Below are 20,121 nucleotides of genomic sequence, written 5' to 3'. Positions count from 1 at the left end.
ATGAATGCCTGTAAAACGTGGCTTCTCAGGAAAGAAAGCAACACAGACCTTCAGTCATCACTGTAATGAGAAAATATTCTCAAATTTAACAAGAAAAGAAAACCTGAGCAAACACTGTTTTAATGTATTGCTAAAATCTTTCTTGCTTGCTCTTGAGGCAATTGAGGAGGCTGTATAGCCTTTTCTAAAAGGTAAGTCAGAAAGCAACTGGCTCTACCATCATATTAATGAAGTGCCTTTTCAGCTGATAGTTCTAACATCAGGTTCCTCAGGCTTTGCAAGAGCAAGTTTTCCTTGGTGGTTTAGTGTCAGGTGCAGCAGTGGAGTTCTTTTGACTCAGACATTTTACAGTGAGGCTGAGTTGTAAGTGTTCTTGTCAAATGTGCAGTACTGGGTTGTGAGTAGCAAGGTGGTAACAAATTGTAACTCCATCTGTTATATGTACTAAGCATTTAAAGTAGTTTAATTTTATGAGTATAATGCTCCATTATTTTCCTAATCATTTTTTCTCAATGAATCTGCTAAATTGCTGTGCCAAGCAATGTAAAATAGCCATGAGGACATCTTAGGAATCCAAACACATACAGTAGGACTGAGAATGACTGAAAAAGTCCTGTAAATTACTTTTTCTTTTCCACTTAGTCCTTTAAAACAAACAATTTCTGTCTCTTGCGTTCACCCTTCCATGTTGTACTGCCATTTGTTTACGCTGGTGTTTGTGCTGCAGCTTGTGGGTAGCGCAGCTGCGGAGGTAGTGTGAGGTGATCCTGCGGTGGTTTGCCGTGGAGCGGCGGGGGGTGCGCGCCACGGCTTCGTGTCTCACCACAAAGGCTGGTGGGGGTTTGTGTTTTCTTGTCTGTTGGTTTTGACCAGTGAGTAGTAAAGAGAATATGTATAAATGGTTGTTAAAGATGAAGAGTGTTTGCCCCAACAATTAATTCAGCTAACTGTTAGAACCGGAACTTTAAAACTTTGGCAAAATAATTTTATATGGAACTAAAGAGATAAAAAATTATGTGTGTGTATATATATAGTATATATGTATACACACATAATTTAGAATTAAACGCACATGCTCTAAAGATATTTTAGATACCTTTCGACTTTTATTTGACAGTGTCTATCAGAGAATAGCTACTTAGGGTATTTGTTAATGGCCTGTATCATATGGCCTTGATATATGCCTGCATCCTTGCCATCATCAAATCCTTCTTACTCAGAAACCGCTCTCCTGGACAGAGACAGCTTTTTCCACTCACTGCAGGAAAGTGAAGAATATTATATCTTCTAATATTCTCTCCCTCAATTGTGAAATTTATTATTCCCTCTCAGAAATGTCTGCTCTTAGAGTCTGATTTAGGTAGTTCCTTTAGTCTACCTCTATCAGTATTTATCAAGAAATATTTACAATGCCGTATGCAACCAGAACTGAGTTCATCTGAACCTTTTCTTCCAACCCTCTTAAGCTGAGCATAACCCACAGTCGGTCTCCCCGCCCCCACTTGAGTTATCAACACCTGTACAATGCGCAGGAAAGGATAAAGGAGACATGTTAACTTGCATAACTGGTATGCCAGTGAAATAAGTAACCGGGAAGCCATTGAGTCTGCATAAAGGGAACTATACACAACATATAGCTACTTGTGAGAGAGAATTTTCTGGATTTATGAATGAAAATATCTGATATATGAAAATATACATGGATTTTCCCTCTGCAGGTTGTGCAATATGACACATTTTGTACCTTATTAGATGCCTACACAGGATAATGAACTGACTGACCAAACTTTCTGTAGATACAAAACCATAGTGTTAGCAAAATATAATTTTATCAGTGAACTGCATGGTTCAGTGATTATGACACTTGTATATACAACTTACAATTCTTTAGTCAAATCTGTGTGTATAGTTTGTGTATCATGTCCCATTTTGCTTAAGTAAGCTTTTTGTTACTTGTAAGAGACATCTTGGACTGCTTTCCCATATATTTAAAAGCATGACTACATCTTACGTCGTTATTTTTAATTTTAGTAGTTCACTACTATTGAGGTATCTTCCTCCACAGACTTTTTTGTCTTGACGTGCTTTTTATACCATTCACTTACAGCTGTCAAAGCTGTCGTCTGTGTATGTTGTTATACCCATGTCTTCCTCATTCTTTGGAGGTTATTGTGCAAGTGCTGTGCATGTTATGTTGAGATATTCAGGTGTTCTGTGTGATGAGTCTACATGACACAGACCGGTGGGTAAGGCTGTAGGAGAGAAAAGGCAGTATTTTCCTTGGTGCTTCCTGTAAGTAAATTAGTGGTCTGGCCTAAGTACCAAAATCCACAGGAGATTGTCTCCAAATCCTCCTACTTGACTCATTTGCTTTGGACAGTGAAAGCTGGGTAATAGGTTGGCATCACTTCTATAGTACTTCAATCAAGGTTGTAGAAGAGCAGCCCAGAATAGCTGTGAATGAACTGGTTGGGTTTTGAAAACATGTATGTAGTAATATTGTCAAAATAATTGTTCTTGGCGATATGGTAACTTTGGCATCTACTGGTACCTGCTCTCCATAACCATCAGCATAGTTTCGGGATTTAGGCCTTTCTGTCCTCTAACTTGGCCTGATTTTATGTCTTTGTAATTCCACATATTTCAACAGAGTTAGACAAAATGGAGGCTAAATTTGTCTGTGTATCATGCATGTATTCGTGACACTTTGAATTCTAGTGCATTGTAAAGCTCAAATGATCTGCCAACAGCAAAAGAAAATGATGATATTGAATTGTCCTTAAAAACATCACGAAGTGACTGAATTAAAATGTCCTTAAATTATAAACACTTTAAGCATGTATTTTTAGTAAAATTTTGAGTAAATTGTTGTAACAGAACAGCTTTTGCAAATAGATTTACCTGCTTTATATCCTTCCTGCTGTCATGCTTCATAATACATGATGATAATAATTAGTTTGTCATGGGAATAGAAAACTAGAAGGGTATAGGAAACCTTAGTGGAAGAAAGTCATTGAAGCTTTCTGACAGAAAGTTCTTCAATACAGTGTGGTCTTCTGATTTGTCACTTAACTATTGAATTACTGTCTCCATTCATAGTTATGCGATAGTTCATTGAGTCTGACTTGTCACATAGCAGAAAATTAGCTTTCATTTCTTAAAACTGAATCCTCTCTGCAGCAACGAACACGGGAAACAGGAGTAAAGCTCATAATACAAGAACTTCAATTAAGTGGAATTATACTGTCTCTTTGAATAGTATAAAAATATGTCAAAACTTGTGATGAAATTTCCTAATAAGCAGGTGTGCATCGTAAAATAATGTCATGAGATATACATGTGTGATTTAAGGAGTCAGAAAGATGGCTCTAAAGGCTGCCTTCTCAAAAATATCTAGGGACAGTGTGGTTTTCTTATAAAGATTGATCAACATATGCTCACAGCTAAGTATGCAATCTTACACTGGGACAGGGCTTGCAGGGGCTGTTGCAGCTTTGATTTGACTTAGTGATATTGAATTTTCTGCAAGATGAAACAAGGGAGCAAATTTTGAGGTAGCCTGGAAAAGGAATTGCCAGTGGCTTTGAGAAGTAAACTTTTATGCAGTTGAAAAAAACCTAACTTTCATTGTAGTGAAAGGTAGAGCCATTAAATCTACACTGCGAAATAAAAAACATTTAAGTATTTTGTGATGCCTTAGGCAGCTGCCAAATTATAGGTGAAGTCAGTAAGAAATTGAAAGAATGCTTTTGTGGAAACTGTGTCAAGAGTGGTTTTGGATTAAAAAAATCCAGCTGGATAAAGCAAACTCTTTCTTGCTATGAATTAATCATCCAGCTAGGTTACTTCTGCTGTAATTAGTTCTGCATTAGTGGAACTCAGAACCTCAATAAATCAAAAAGGTGAGAATTCTGCCCCATTCCACTCTGCTTTCTAGCTTCCTTCAGCTCAAGTTTCTAGAATAAAAAAGGCTTCTAATCGATTTTTCCTTCACCTGCAAAATTCACGTCACTCAGATGAGCATCACTTTTGTTTTCTCTCTGGAGATAACACAAAGATACGTGTAGCCTCAATAGCAATTCTTTCAGCGTCTCTGATGCTGGCTCTGACTTTTTTCTACAGCTTACTTCAGCAGAGAGTGCAGAAGGAGCTCTGTCAGGACTCACGGTACTGTTAGCCATTACCTGTTACTTGTGCTCAATAGCCAGAAAGTGAGATAAACATTCTTATCTTGGTGTGATTCACATAAACTTTTGCGAGGACAAGGGGACATACCATATAATATTATTCATAAATTTTTCTTCCCTCTGCAACAACATTATCTATGGTATTTACTCCTATTTACACCTCTCTTGTATTACCTGGTCTGATTATCTCCTCAGCTTGATGATGTGGGAACTGTAAGCCAAAGCAGCTTTCCTGTACTACTGAAAATCAAGTGTATAGTTGAAAGCTTTATGTGAAACATGGCAATAGCCTTTTCCTGCTTTTTATTATTTCGGCTTAAGTACATCTATCTTTATTAAATGCATTACACTTTACTATCTGTAAGTGTAGAAGGCATAAATCTCACACATTCTGCTGTTTGTATATTCTGTAATGTAAACAGATCTAGAACTGCATTTGCAGTGTTATTGCAAGGTGCATCAATTCTACCATCTAGTAACTATTGTAACAACCAATTAAAAGAAGATACGTGATCAATTTAGCTGTTATATTATTATCTTACTAGAGGAGTGGGGGAGGAAATAAGGATCCTTTATGAGAGAATGAAGGCGGCAGGATAAAAATTCTTATATATCAGCATATTAATTTTTAGTATTATCTTTTTACATAAGAAGTTTCTGAAATGTCCACAGGAACATTATTTGGTCATCACTGACAGAAGTAATCTTTTCAACTAACTAAATATAGGCTACGCAAGACCATTTGTGTAGCTCCTCGTCTCTGAAAGGTGGTTTAGTATTTGTTAATTAACAGGAATGTCTGGCAATGAGATGAATGTGAGAGTCTAAATAAATGGTACTCAATATCCAGAGACCTTTACCTTTGTAAACTGTGTTTGGAAGAGATGCATAACTGTCAAAGGACCTGCTGTACCGTGTATATTGATGGGATTATGCAGATATGTCTCTACTTGTTGCTGGGGTGTTCATGAGGCTCTCATGAGACTACAGCATGAAGAAAACCACTGATGTGCCAGCACAAAAAATCAAAGAATAGTCCAATAACAATCACAACAAGGAGCAGCAGCTACCATTAGCAGAGTAACCAAAGGGAGCAGTTGTAAGCCTTGTTACTGAACTGAGAGACTGAAGGAAGAGTGAAAATAATAGTTTCCAGGGAATATAGGCATATTGATGTGGGTAGGAAGTAGCTCCTGCCAGGATTTGTCACCAATTACTTTTCCCCATGCTGTAAGGGGGAACCTTATTGCTCTAATTATTCAGCATTGTGATACCGCTCTTCCCTAGCTTCCTCAGAAAGGGCTTAGAAGAACAAACCCCGATAGCTGTGTATACAGTCAGTTAAAGAAGCTGTCAGCTCTTGGTATGGTTTCTACATGGGGAATTTTTGAGAGGTGTTGCTAAATACATTTTTCTTGTTCAGGTTTTCATCTCCAATTTGGGGGCAAAAAAAGGAAGAAGATAATAAGCAGCTATTCTGGCCACATACATCAGAAATGTTGTACCTTTGATGACAGCAACCACAAGATTTCCTGTCTTCTCTAAGCCTACTTTATCTTACATGTCAAATACCATGATACGGCCAAGTAAGTACATTCAAAGCATGCTATCAGTTCATCAGTTTTTCAAAATTCTTGGTCATCTGGGTATTTTATGGAGTTTATCATCTTTGATGTGAATAACTCAAGCATGTATACTTCAAAGTTGCCCCCTGAAAGTGCTCTAGTAGTTCAAAGCATATAAACACCAAAGGGGATGAGGGAGAATTGATTTTTAAATGTATCTGAACGTTTCCAGACCATACTTATGAACATTTCCTTATCTTTAATAACAGTACCTTTATTCAAAATGCTCGAATCAAATGCAACAGCATGATGTTCTGTTTCTTTATTTTGTAGGCTAGCCAGATTAGTTTACCATGCTTGTTTTGTAAGAAATTAGTATATGGGGGGAAAAAATAGGGACTAAAGAAATAGATTCATGCGATGTATGTTCAAACATGGTTTGCTGGTGCCAGGTGGTAGTGTTCAGGAATGCCAGATACTGAGCCCTTTTGACCGAAGGAATTGTAAGATATTGTTAAGCTCGTTGATTACCTGCTGAACGATAATGAAAGCTTTCCACGTAATGTGGAATAGAGGACAGAAACTGGAGGCCTTCATGAGTCCATATAGCTTCCTGCTGACAAGTGAAGCAGAAGATTGAAGTAAAACAAATAAACGGAAAGATGAAAACAAAGCCTGTACTTGTTTGTAATAGATAAAACTTCACAAAAAAAGTTCTTAAATACCTTATATTTTGGTATATATGTACATCCTTCAAGTTTGTGCTTTCTCTAAGTGTAAGTGGTACAAATTTGGAAAACTTCTATGTAATAACTTCATTAAAAAATATAACTGGATTCCATGAAATTTTTACTAAAACCAGGAAAAACACCTGCCATATTATTTTTAGGCATAGAGAGATTGGTAGAACAGGTATCACCAGTAAAGGGAACACTCAGCAGCCAAAAAGCCAGAATTTAAACAGAAGGAAAGTCATGGCAATATCTGGACAAAAGCAAATATCAGAAGGATTTTAAAATTTCCATGAAATTTCTCATTGCAAAATGCTAAATTACCTAAGACTTTAAAATGAAAAAGCTAAGAAAAATTAATCCTTGCATAAAAATACTGTGTGAAACACTGTTCAGCCTATGTGAAATCAAAAAAAGGTATCCAAACAATCACTTCTCTAGTTTTTATTGATGGTGCTTGAGAGATGCTTTCTCTGAAGGTTAGCGTACTGCAGCTGTGTATTAAAAGCACCTTTCGCTACTCTTCACAGGAAAGCTATATAAAATGGGTAGATAACATTTTATAAAATATTTACAATGCAGTTCACATGAAAGCAGGGCACTAAAAGACTATCTGACAAAAATCAAGAAGATGCAGTGAAAGCATGTGGGAATACCGAAGTTTGGAGGAGCTGAACTGTTCTTTCCAGAAATTTTATTTTCCTGCACTTTTCCTCCCAAGGAAACCCCCTTTGAAGCCAGATCAGTACTCTGGACTTCAGGCTGAGGTGCGTACTAGATACTGCTTTGAGGACTGCTTGGGATGCTGTTGTTGGCACAGACATCACAAGTGGTGAAAGCTGTTTACTTAAATGCCCATCAACACTGGAACAGGTTGCCCAGAGAAGCTGTGGATGCCCCATCCCTGAAAGTGTTCAAGGCCAGGCTGGATGGGGCTTTGAGTAGCCTGGTCTAGTGGGAGGTGTCCCTGCCTATAGCAGAGGGGTTGGAACTAGATGATCTTTAAGGTCCCTTCCAACCCGAACCATTCTATGATTTCTGTACGTCTTGTTCTTAATCTGTGCCTTTGATAGTGCACAAAACTGATCCACAGCAAGAACATCAGAACATGGAAATTTGTCCTAGATTTCCCTCCAGGGCTGTGAACTACTCTGCACTCCAGGAGACTGTACTGAGATGGAAAATTTTCTACAAGTTTCTGTGGTTTTAGGCCACTAATCGTATGTGGTGGAGTGCAAGGTACGTTGTGTGTGGTGTCGTGATTGAGATAATGGGATACTTCTCCTTTGTCATAAGTAAGACACATGCTTTTTCTCTGCTGTATTTGCCCTCTCCCTAATGCATATTCTATTTTCTGTGTTACTATCAAAAATATTATAATGTAATGTTGTGGGAGAGTAGGTTATTCACTCATCTGGGATATGGAAATCCTGTTAATTTTAGAAGGTATGTTTAATAAAATTTCATCATTGGCAGAGACCTTTTCATGTTGTTATACTGTGTTTACTAGACAGAGAAAATCTCTTTGCATTAGATTCAAAGCCAGAAATTGATTTCCAAAGGAGACGGGTGCCTAGGTTGCTTAGATATTTTGAAAATCCCAGTAGGCCTCTGTTTGCAGTTTTTTGGCACCTAAATACCCTTGAAAATCTGGCTCAAGAGTTATTACAGTAACACGAAGGAATAATAACTTATATTTTTCATGCCAGAAGGATTTTACTGGCACTGAGCATCTTGATGTTACACTGGGGGAAATTATATTTACATGTTTGAGAGCACTGAATTAATTATAACATAAAATAAGACTTTGTTTAACATATGTAAAGAATCTGTTCTCAAATACATTATTCCTGGTAGGGCTTGAGATAAAGTAAAGCGTTTTACTAAGGCTAGGAAGACTGTAAACAGGGAGATGGCCAGTGTTCAATGGTTGATTAGTAGTCTGGAAAAAATACACGGAGCAACCAAAAAAGATTGCTCAGCCTTAATGCCAGACTCATCACTATTAACTTTTTTTTTCTTTCTTGCTGCTGTTCTTTTGCTTAAGCCTCTTAAAGTCTTCTTGTCCATTTTCCAGTTCCTATGAAAATACCTCACATAATTTCAAAATAACCTTGAAATGATTTATTTTGACAATTTTAATGTTACGAATCAGAAAGAGGAATAGATATTTTGGCTTCTGGATTATCCTTAGGCAAGGGAAGAAATGACTGGAGTCTAGTCTATATACTGAACTATATATATATATTTTTTTCTTCATGGCCTCAGGAAGACCCCAGAGTTGAAAGCTCTGTATTAAATTTTGATGGTTAGTTTCTGTTCTGACGAAAACTGTTTCTGTGATAATACAGTTGAATCAGCAAGAGATGTAGGGCCGGGAAAATGTCAGTAATACTTTTATAATTTAATTTTAAACTCATGTCCATAATTGCAGGAAACAGGTTTTGATTCATTTTTCCTTAACTCAGGTTGTATATCCATCTGTGATAAAGTGATTGAAAATAAAATTGATAGATCTAACTTAAGCAGGATTTTTCTACCTTGCTTCCTTCCTCCCCTGAACACGAGCAATGAGAATTGCAAGATATAACATTTCTGACACATTCTGAAGGACTGGTAAAATCCAAATTCTCTGCTACACTAAAAATAAAAATCCAACTTGACATGGAAATGGGGATATTTATTGCTGAGGGAGATTTGTGCTGAAATAGATGCACATGCTGTAAACCTGGTTGTTTACGCTCACTTTGCTCTGATGGAAGTTCAGGGTGATACCTAACTGGATCCAACGTAATGTCTGCAACAAATTTTAGTGTAGTTCTCTGATTACCAATACCCCGTCCTCTAGGAGAAGATGGTTCACAGCCTTCAGAGTCTCCTCTGTAGTTGGTTGGAGGTCACTGGGTGCTTAAAAGCAGGAGGGTAGTTACATTTTCCCGGCTGTACCTGCCACAAATAGCAGTATTTCAGGGCAAATAGTAGACAGCAATGTTGTCAATGCATGCCAAAGGTATATTTGCTAGTGTTTTCTCTTTGTCTTTTGTTGCCTTAGTATCAAAACAGCAAAGGATTTCTTTTATTGTAAATTTAATTTCAAAAGCTTATTTTTTTGTTTGCTCTCAAAAAAACCCTATCCGTTTTTAATCAAATTAATTACACAGTAGTAGTAAGTGTACAGGCTATTCTACAATATACTATACTGATATACTGTCATTTAGTTGTATTCTAGGACATAGTTCCTACCTAACAATAGGAAAAATATATTTATATTTCTTTTTAATAAATTGAAAATGAATGTGCCCTGCAACTTGGAAAAGTGAGATTTGGAAAAGATTTGAAAGCAGAAATTGATGGAATGGGCCATTAAACCAGCTAGCGATCTGGTTGGTATTTTGAGATAATTTTGCTATGATCAATATTATTTGGATAAAGGCTTTATAGGTAATGGCTGTTTTAAGGAATTAAAGCATATTTGCACCACCTGTCTGGAGTAGTTCTGTGCAAGAAGTCCCAGCTGGTAGAAAGCAAGTGATGTTTCTGCTTGTGTAGCACCTGTTTTTGATTTCAGAGGGGAAACAGAAGAAAATTACTTCAATGGGTGGGGACATTAAATACAGCTGCTGCCTGGCAGAAAGTGTCTCATCTCCCTTTTACCCAAGTGAAAACACTTCTACCTTGTGTCATGGATAGGATCAGAGCTCCAGCCGTATTCTCCCAGGGGAAGAGACGGAAAGGGATGCATTCCCCAAACCTTTCCTGCAGTTATGAAATAAAGTTCAATAAGTTTGTCATTTTTATTATGCAGAGGAAGATGGGGATGACCAGAAGGACGTTTTTGATGGAGCTGGCAAGAAGAAAAGGTTTCAGAGTAGAAAATGAGCTAAGGTAGGGAAATGTTTATATGTATAGAAATAACATGTAGTAATGCTGCTTGAAGCATTCTGATTTAATAAATGCAGTTATACAAGTGACTGTGGGTTTTGTCTATGTATTTGGTGGATATACTTTGCTCTTCCCACTATAAAGATGCTTCAGGATTTCAGTGCGCGTTCCTAAAGCATAGTTCATTTCTATTGTTTTCTGGGCAGAGAGCAGGGAGAACACAAACATTAGCAAAATTTCTAAATTTTAACCTCTAAAATCCGTGGCTCTAGTTTATCGTAAGTCTGTCAGTCTGTCAGTTTTAATGTCTGTATTTTTCAGTGTGCTGCTTCTCACATGGAAAATAAAAAATGTAAGGTGTGAACTTGCAAATGTTTTTCATGTGATATGTTTCTATGAATTTGTATAGTCTCACTTATTTCCCCCTTGAAGTCAGGTTAAGACTAATATAAACTTAATGGCCAATTCCTGAAATGAAATAAAGTTAAATATACAGGAATGGAAAATGGGGTGGGTTGAGGGGGGCATTTCTCTAGAACATCTCTGGTATTCTAATATTTAATCTTCCTGTGAGTAATACACTAACGTGAGTCTCAAAGTTACTGGCTCATACGTTGGTACAATCTGGAAGAGCATTGGAGAAAAAAAACTAGGAATAAAATACCACAGATATGGCATTTCAGGGTGAAGTAATATACTCCAGCTGCAGATTTGTCTGGTGGTGTTGCAATAAGCCAACTCATTTTGGAAGAAGCCTTCCTCCAAACAGTGCTTTTCATGAGCACTAGTTATATCCTTATGCAGTTTTCCAAAAGCTTGCATCATTATGTAGGTTCTCTGAGAGGCTGGAAGAAAACCAAGTATTGATCATTTCTCTGTATCTGTATGCAGATAGTATCCAACTGTGTCCTCCCTATAACAGCTCATTTCCACAGATTTTTCAATCCCATCAACTTTGAAAGCCTGAGGAAGAAGGGAGGATGAAATAATTTGTAAAGCAAGATTCAAGCAGGTATTGAACAGAAGTAGGCAATTAGCATATGATACAAACCTAATTGAATTCTCGGGGAAAAAAAACCACGAACTGGGCTGTTCCGAATCCTACACTGACAATCCATTGAGGACTGAGTAGAGGCTTTATCTTTATCTGGGCTGCTTTGACACACAGGTATTTATTGCCAATATTTCAGAATTTCTGTAAGTTGTATGCAAGGCAGGTGTTATGTTTAATTTCAGCTTAGCTGCTACTGGATAAAACAGAACTATTTAACTGTTGATTTTTGTTTTTTGAAAATACCAGAGGAAATGCCATGTTTTTTATGTTCTGTGCCAAGAAGAAAGCACAGCTGTACAGGTACCAGAGGAAACTGGTGCACAGTAGCTAAACTGCTGCTGCAAGCGTGATGGCAAAGTTCCCAGATCTGCAGCTTGGTACAGATACATTACATATGAATATTTTATATAAAGTGAAATAAACCACAGGAAGCAGAAGCTCTGTGTCTCTAACTGAATTATTTTTTGTTACTCAAGTAAAGGTGTGACAGTTTAATTAAAGTAGAGCCTAGCAGGGTTAAATAATAATAAAACCAATAGTATTTTATGGACATTCACCTAACCTAGATTTGTAATCTTTTAGATTAAAACAAATTGGGATTTTGAATTTTTTTTTTCGATTGACTCTGACAAGTTGCACAATATGGGCAGAAAAGATTGTGCTGTACCATGACAGTTTTCCTGTTTCTGAAGTACAGTACATTCAATACATTTCTTATATTTCCAAAATATTACATAACTCTCCAATGCATTAAATGTACTATAAGTTTTCTATGGGGTGACTCCAGTATTTGTCATTGCGGTTTGGCAGTTAAATCAGTGACTATTGGTATGAATCGGGGTCCTAGGGATAGGCCAAGGGGTTTTGTTGGCCTCCTAGAAAGTAGTTTGCTTTGAAAGGTTGTGCAGTTTGCCTTTAATAGTTAGCGCACATCAGTTTTGAAGTCCATACTCTACCAGTGGTACCCTGTCTGCTTGGACAGGCTGATGGCTTAGCTTCTCCAGGTGTTACAGAAGGGCTGCAAAGCAATCTGACAGGTCTATTTGAAATGTACTGTACAGGCAAAAGGCTGTCAGCAGCATGGCCTAGCAGGAAGCTATGGAAGCTCGCAAATGGAGGCAGCTGCCATCAGGACAATTTATGTTCCAATTCTAGGCTTATTTCTATAAAAACTGAGTCAAATAATGACACTGTCTGTCTGTGTCTTTCCCCCAAGAAGTTTAGGAGTCTGTTGACAGATATGAGTTAATTTTAGCATATATTTCAGAGGTACTGAGGTGCTAATGGCTTACTGAAGAGTTTCCTCCTTTATCTGTTACTGTCTTTGTGGGGGACAGCACCTTCCTGGGGTGTGTGGAGGGGGAGCAGTAGGAATCACTCAAAATTTCCTACCAAGTTAGTAGTTTTCTAAACTTGATGAAGAATATCAGCAGGCCAGGTAGAAATTTACAGATCATCCTAAGTATGTATGTAATTCTTTTTCTTTAAACATAACTTTGTCCCTGCCCACTATTTTCCTGTGTAAGGTGCAGAACTGTGTCTTTTTAATCATGAACTATGATGGGATTCATTCCAATGTTATTCTAGTACATCAACCCAAACTTGGTGTGATAACCTTTGTGCTACTGCATTTTTAAGAAACGCACACCACATAATCTATTGAACAATAACTCAATCTGTAAATTTTATATTCACTAAACTGAGATATCAGTTTTGTATGAGACTGGCCTCTTAGTAGTAAGGAAGTTGTCTTTAGATGGAGTGCATAATTCATGAGATTCAAGTCACGAACATTTGACAATGCCATATGTAAAGAGCATAATGTAAGTGCAGAGAAGTTAAATTTACAAAAATACATTACTAGCTGTAAAGATTTAAAGAATTATTGTTAACAGACTTTTTTGTACTGTAAAGCCTTCATTCGTTGATCTGGAATATTGGAAAGGGGCTGTCAGGTATTGTGAAGCAGCCTTTTCATTATGGTACTGCTTGTGCAAGCCAAATATTTTCATAGTTGCAAAAAAAGTGTAATAGGATAGTGTCTTACGGAAGGCAAATGATGCTGAAAGAAAGAAAGTGCTGCACTTACAGGAGCTGTCAGGCTAAAGTCTTTCCTCAAAGCAAATTCAGTGACTGGAATAGATATATTGTGATATGAAAACGTAACTGTTTCCCACATCCTAACATACAATATAGACGACAATTTTCAGGAAGTGCATGGTAAGTAAATATGGAAATAGCAGCTCTGTATCTGTGCACGGTTGGGTTCAGGAAAAAAAGAAAGCTTCTTTTTGTGTGCTTCTTGACAGTGACTCTGTCACTCATATTGTGGCCGAGAACAACTCTTACCCGGAGGTGCTGGACTGGCTGAGAGGACAGGCTGTGGGCGACAGCTCCAGGTTTGAACTACTGGATATCTCCTGGTTCACAGCCTGCATGGAAGCGGGAAGACCAGTTGATTCAGAAATGAAGTATCGTCTCATGGTAAGAGATACTTCAGTGCAAATACAGTGGTTGTTTTTTTTATTTTTTAATTTTTTTTTACCTAAAGACATATATACTTGTGATATAATTTTGGAATTTGAAAACTTTTTTTCCCTGAAGTTTACATGAGTAATTCACACAGATTTAACTGATTAAAAAGATTACCTTCTATATCAGTGTCTGGTAATGCTAAGTTACTATGCTGCCACATGTTACAAACTGGTAATATACATCATTTCTGTAAAAAAAACGGTGCTATTAAAGGGAAAATATCCATCAATGAAGCACTTGCTGTTGTTGTGGTACTTGTGGTATTTCCACAAATACTTCAGCATCATGGTAAATATTCCACTGAGAGCAGTGCGTTTTAATGGGCTCCTCATGGAATACTTGGCCTTTTTAAAACGATACGAAAATATTAAAACCTTTGCTGTTTGGAAATGATCAGCTAACTGCTGGGCCCTTGAAGGACCTGTAAAATGAGGGCTGCTGCAGTCAGTGGACATGCAATTACAAACTTGGCACCATCAAGTAAAACTCCACTAAGAAAAAAAGGTTTTATTATATTGTATTATCTCTCAATGGGAGCCGTAAGTCAGAGGATCTTGTGAATGGCAGACTGATTATCTGGTGAATGGTGTTTGACCTTGAAGCAATGGATGATGACATATTTTCCTCCAATCTACATCTGACAAAATTATGTGCTAATTTCTCAAATTGGAGCACAGTGTGAAGCGGTGGTATTCAGCACTCCCAGTGCAGACTGTAAATTGTGCGTTAGGTGTGTGTGTGTAGATGGTAGATGGTGTGTTAGGGATGCTGGGGCGTGCTGTGGCCAGCGCGATGACAGCACGTGCTGCTGGGCCGTGAAATAGACCCTGCACTGCAGCAGGGTGAACCCATTTCCTTGTTCTGCCTGTGCTCCAGCATCACTACGATGGATTTAACGTGCGCTGGTAAAGAAATTAATTCATACATCAAGAGAATTATAGGTCTGCTCTAAAGCTCTCTGAAGGAAAGAGAGGGATTCCTGCTGATTTCTGAGGGTCTGGGTTATTGGGTCTGGGTCCGGGTCCGTGCGAACTGTGACCCCTCTGCAAAATGGTAACTGGGAAACCCATAAACACTGGGACCACAGCAGGATCCGCAGCGTGTACCTTCCTGTGAGGCAGAGGATGCCTGAATATTTAACAGCAATATTGCACTGTTTGCTGCTGCTTCATCCTGATGTTTACATTCTGAAGGATGACTCATAAATACCACCCTTCCCCAAGAAAAACCGTAGCTCCTGATTGATTTTTTTCAGTCATCTTTCATTGCCAGAAACTATTTTCCAGGATTTTATATGTAAGAATTACTGTTTAATAACACGTCGGGGGGGGAGGAGTGAATACACCAGATGGAGCTGTCGCTCTCAGACTCAGCATAATTCCATGACAGAACATGTTTGTATTTGCAATCCTTCTAATGAAGTATTTTTGCAGTATATTTATAATATTTTCAGTGAATCTGCTGGAGGGAGCGTAGACCAAAGAAATTAATGCAAAATAGAAAAAACCTGAGAAACTTGAAACTACTGCATTATGTAATCTTACAGGCAAACAGGTCATAAAAATACAAATACTGGAAATGCAATGAAGTTCGCTAAACAAGAAATAAATCCAAAACATGATCAAAATCTTATGATCTTTGAGAGTTTCACATCAGGATTAAAAGTAAACCAAATTGCCCTTTATGTACGTTCTTAATTTCAGCAGTGCGTGAAGATTTATAGATTCAGATATCTCAGAGAATATCTTTTCATAGAATTTTTTTTATTTTTAAAGCAAGAAATGCCTCTTTCTCCAAAATGTTTCCAATGACACTGAATCTTAATTTTAAATTTTTTTTAATTTCTTTTTATTCTTTTTTTTAAATCAATGAGAAGATCATTGCAAGTTGAACTGCCTTAGTTTTCTTTTATATATAAAAGTCTCTTTGGAATGCTGCAGGAGCAGAAACTTCTGAAAAAGGTAGCAGCGCTGTCAGGAGATCATTATTATACTTTGAGACTGGCTCTGCAAGTACAAACTTCTGTTTTTATTGAAACGTAGAGTGCAATAAGCAAGCCAGTGACAGCTGTACCATTAACTTTAAAGCTTACAGTTAAGACCAGTCTTAATTATATAGTCACTCTAAAGTAAAAAACATTTTTGTAAAGTAAACAGGGAAGGAGGAGAAAGAATTCTAGAAGTTCAGCAAATTTAAAAATAATTTTATTGTTGCAGTGTCACCATGATTATTTTTTTTTTCTGCCTTGAGAAAAGAGGAAGGATTGAAGTAAAGGTTAATTTTCTTTTTAAGTACTAGACTGAACTCGTACATAATGTAATTTAATTGGAGTTTCTATGAAGACAAATTTGGTCCATTATGTCAGTCTTGTAAAATGTGAAATGAAAGTGAATTAACGAACCTTGAACTTAGGCTACACCATGAAGGCTTTGAGGTAAAAGGAATAGATTGCAGTGGGGGAATGTTTTGGGTGAAATCTCATCTTACATGTAGGTTAGTGGTAAAATTTCCATTAATATCAATAACAGTAAGATTTCATCTTTCAGATCTTACAGTAGCCTATTTGGAAGGTTGTTCTTCATTCGGGACATTTGTTTTAATACATTACTAAAAAGAAATGTCCTTCTCCGTGCAAAACAGGGGGAATAAAGTCAGGGTTACAGACCATTAGCTAACATATTAATTACAATTGTCATTAAAGTACATCTTTCAGTGGTTGTGAATGACGTGAGAGATGCTCTGATGATAGTGATTTATAGTGTATAAAATGTTGGGTGACCAGATCCAAGATGGTCTGAATTCTTATTGATTCATTTGGTAACAGTTTACTTTTATAGTTAATAGCCATCATTTAATTTAATAGGCTATGGAAATGTGGTAGCCAAACATCCGCTTTAAAGGGAAATCAAAATATTTTTCTGGCAAAGGAATGCCTTTGTCCAGAGACGCTTTTCCAACCACAAGCAGATGGGCATTCTGGACAATAGCAGGACACACACATTAATGTGTATGCAAGGGCATCCCCGCATGCTGGAAAGTAGTGCTGTTTCCTGGGTAATGGAAAAGAAAGAGGCAGAGGGGAAGCTGTCAGAGGGATATAAAGAAAGGAAGAGAACCCTAAGTGGGTGCATCCTCAGCAGCATTAGGAACTCTGCTGTGACTGTGTCTCATCTGCCTTTTCCTCAGTCAGAACCCAAAAGCTGTTAGTTAGTTATTTTTCTTAGAAAGGAAAAGAGATTTTTTTTTTTCCTTGAACAAAGGATTTCCCTCCATATTAGGAAAAGGAAGTACCGCATCTTTTGATCCCTTGCCGTATCATGTAACAGGCAACTCATATTTAACATTTTCCAGAGTCTCACACTGTTACCCGTGAAAGAGAGAGGCTCTAACTAATGGAAGAAATCCTTCATACTGACAGTCAGAGTTTGCCAGAAAATAAAATGAAGCTTATAAACTGGCTGCCTTCTCTTCATAAAATGCTGGATATCAGCAGAACTTATTATTCGATCAGTGCCGTCTGGACTTTACAAAGCTGCTGGCTGTTGAATAATGCGGCCTGACAGAGTCTCTAGTATCTGCACACCTTATTCACTGCTGCTCCATTTTCTCTCTCTTTGTTTTGTTATTTTCTATGTCATTATACTTCTTTGTTTGCATATTAAAAAAAAATAGTTTGACAAAGAGCAAAGTAGTCCCCTACAAGATTAATTCTGCAACTAAGTCTCTCTGGTGTACAGACTGATGCTAGTGGTACAGGCTGATTTTCCTGCTTATGCCGTGTGGAAAATGTCACCGGGGAGGAGCAGCAGTGCCGTTCACTGTTACTGCCGCCTGGATGTGGGGTACAAACTCTGACTAGCTCTAGCAATTAAGTAGCCTAGACATTTGGATATTTTTCAGTGGTTGCACCTGTGCAGCGTACCATAATTGTATTTTAATGTAGTGGAGTTATCTGCAAAAAAAAGGAATTTCAATGCTTACATTTTTCTCATATCCGTACTTGTTTCTTCCCAGTACTACAAATTATTTTGAGGTAGTGTGAGTTTCCAGGATTGCTTGTTCTACACTGTAATTGCTACTAGATGAAACTTGAGGTTTGTCCCATAATCTGTACAAATGATTCTAGCCCATCTGGTCTTCCCACCAAAAAGCAGTATCAATCCTGTTGCTATGTACTGCTGATGATAGGAAATCAGCTGTCTAGTTCTCATGCAGGCATCATAATATTCCCTACAAATCAGACTATAGTAATTACTGTTTGCTAGATGTTTTTGCTGTTGATTTCTAGCTGAAGTTTCTTCTGTTGTTATATATAATCAAGTCCTGTTAATTAAAAGCATAACTATTACTGATTAAGAAAAATGCTCGAATACCTTTGCTAAGGCAGGAACAGTCTATCACCCTTTTAAACACATAGAGTTTTTGCATTAATTTTGCTCTCATCCACAATGCCAGGTAATGCTACGTGTAGGGCTCTTGTTCTTTGTGTGTCTATGTCCTAATGAAGATAATAACTTGTTATATATTCTATTCAGTAATGTTCTGTTTGTTCACAGTATTTGCAGCTGGCACTATCATTTCAAGCAGTGTATTATCTGTAATCAATAATAGTTTATATGATTTTAAATCACTTTTAAAGTATAATTCATGAATGTGTGCAAAAGTGGATGAGTTGTGCTGTTGATCCTGGCTAAAACCCCTTTCAGTTATTCCCAAGAGTGGTCTTACACATAAAATAGCTTCCTTCCTTTCAGTGTGTACTATGAAAACTGCCATATAATTCACTGCTCCTTCAGCTGTGCAAGCAAATGCCTTTTTTGTGTGTGTGAATACTGTTATTTAACTACTCTGTATCAAATACAAAGGCAATTTAGCATGAAATTATACGTGGGAGTTGTGTGTGTGAAGGCACATACGCATATTTATAGGCTTGCCTAGCACAGATGCCAGCTTTATGTCTGCATGTCTTTGGGTACGGGGAGAAAGGGCTCATCGTTCCATTATCGGGGTGAAAATTTCCTCTATGTATCTTTGTGATATTTTCTGTTGTTGCTGTTGAGCCGTTTCCCTGTGGCTTTTGGATAGTGCAATACATTTTTGACAGGTCTGCCAAATGTTTTCAGACAAAATGACAAATAGCAAAAAATACACAGAAATGCTGAGAACACTTTGGGTGTTTCCAGAGTATTTCAGATTTGGGCACTTTCAACGAAAGCAAAAGAACTAAAGGACTGGGCATATAAAGCAGCAGAAAAGCTGGTACAAGATTGTCTTTTTCCAGTTGCTCACTGGTCAGAACACTCGCATGTTGAAGACTCATGCTCAGGACTCTCTTGCCAATGGGCGTATGACTCTGTGTATCCTGCCTTTCAGGAGCATTCCCTTCCCACTCTGCTGGGCTGGGTTGCCCACAGACTTTTTTGTTGATCTTGGTTGGTTTTGCATAGAGCAAAATTAGGTGAAAAGCAAACGAGCATGTAGGTGACCTGGTGCTTGGGAAACTCCCATTTAAGATTTGGCACCTGGTTCCTTTTCCTTGCTCCAGTGAACACCTAAAAATGATGTCTGAATTGGATCAGCATGTACAGAGGGGGCTGAGTGAGGAACCACATCAGAAGGTGAACACAGGCTGTCGGATGAAAGGATGGAGGTGACTCTTCCATGGCTGTTTGTAAATGTTTCCTTTGCTTTATAATGACCCCAAAATAGAACATTTAGCTTAATGAATTAAATCCAAACCAAAAAATTTTTCTTTTATTTCACCTGGAAAAGAGGAAAGGTTTATTTTGAAGTCATACAAACTTTTTTCTTCCACCACAGAATTTAGCTGCAGATTGAAAAAGTCAGTTATTTGAGCATCTCTATTTTTATTTTCTCCTTGGTCTAATATCCCTGATCTTATATTGAACCATCTAGTGTTTTCTGGGAAAATTCTCTGTTCTTTCAAGCTTATCTGCTCTTAAAGCTTTGTAGTTTTTCAATCTTACTGCAATAATAAGAGTAGTAGTAGAGAGACTTACCACATAGAAAGATGCTTTTTTTTTTAATGACAGTGCTATTGAAAGCTCCATGCAAGAATTTACTGCAGAAAATGAAAAAAAACCCCACAGTAATCACCAGATGAACTGCTATTGTCAGTGCAGCCAACATGAAATTAAATGTTTTTC

At 37.5% G+C, this 20,121-nt stretch overlaps 1 protein-coding gene across 1 annotated transcript in view; it reads left to right on the top strand.

Moving 5' to 3' along the window:
• The first annotated feature begins 10,165 nt into the window (after positions 1-10,165).
• Positions 10,166-20,121, top strand: part of DNTT (DNA nucleotidylexotransferase) — a 92,275-nt gene continuing 82,319 nt past the window's right edge. Inside the window, exons 1-2 of the mRNA XM_063338619.1 lie at positions 10,166-10,368; positions 13,729-13,903. Of these exons, the coding sequence (XP_063194689.1) occupies positions 10,166-10,368; positions 13,729-13,903 (378 nt within the window). The remainder of the gene's footprint in view (positions 10,369-13,728; positions 13,904-20,121) is intronic.

This window comes from Chroicocephalus ridibundus, chromosome 6 (genome assembly GCF_963924245.1).
Source record: "Chroicocephalus ridibundus chromosome 6, bChrRid1.1, whole genome shotgun sequence".
Lineage (NCBI taxonomy): Eukaryota > Metazoa > Chordata > Aves > Charadriiformes > Laridae > Chroicocephalus > Chroicocephalus ridibundus.
This window is presented reverse-complemented; position numbering and strand designations above follow the sequence as displayed.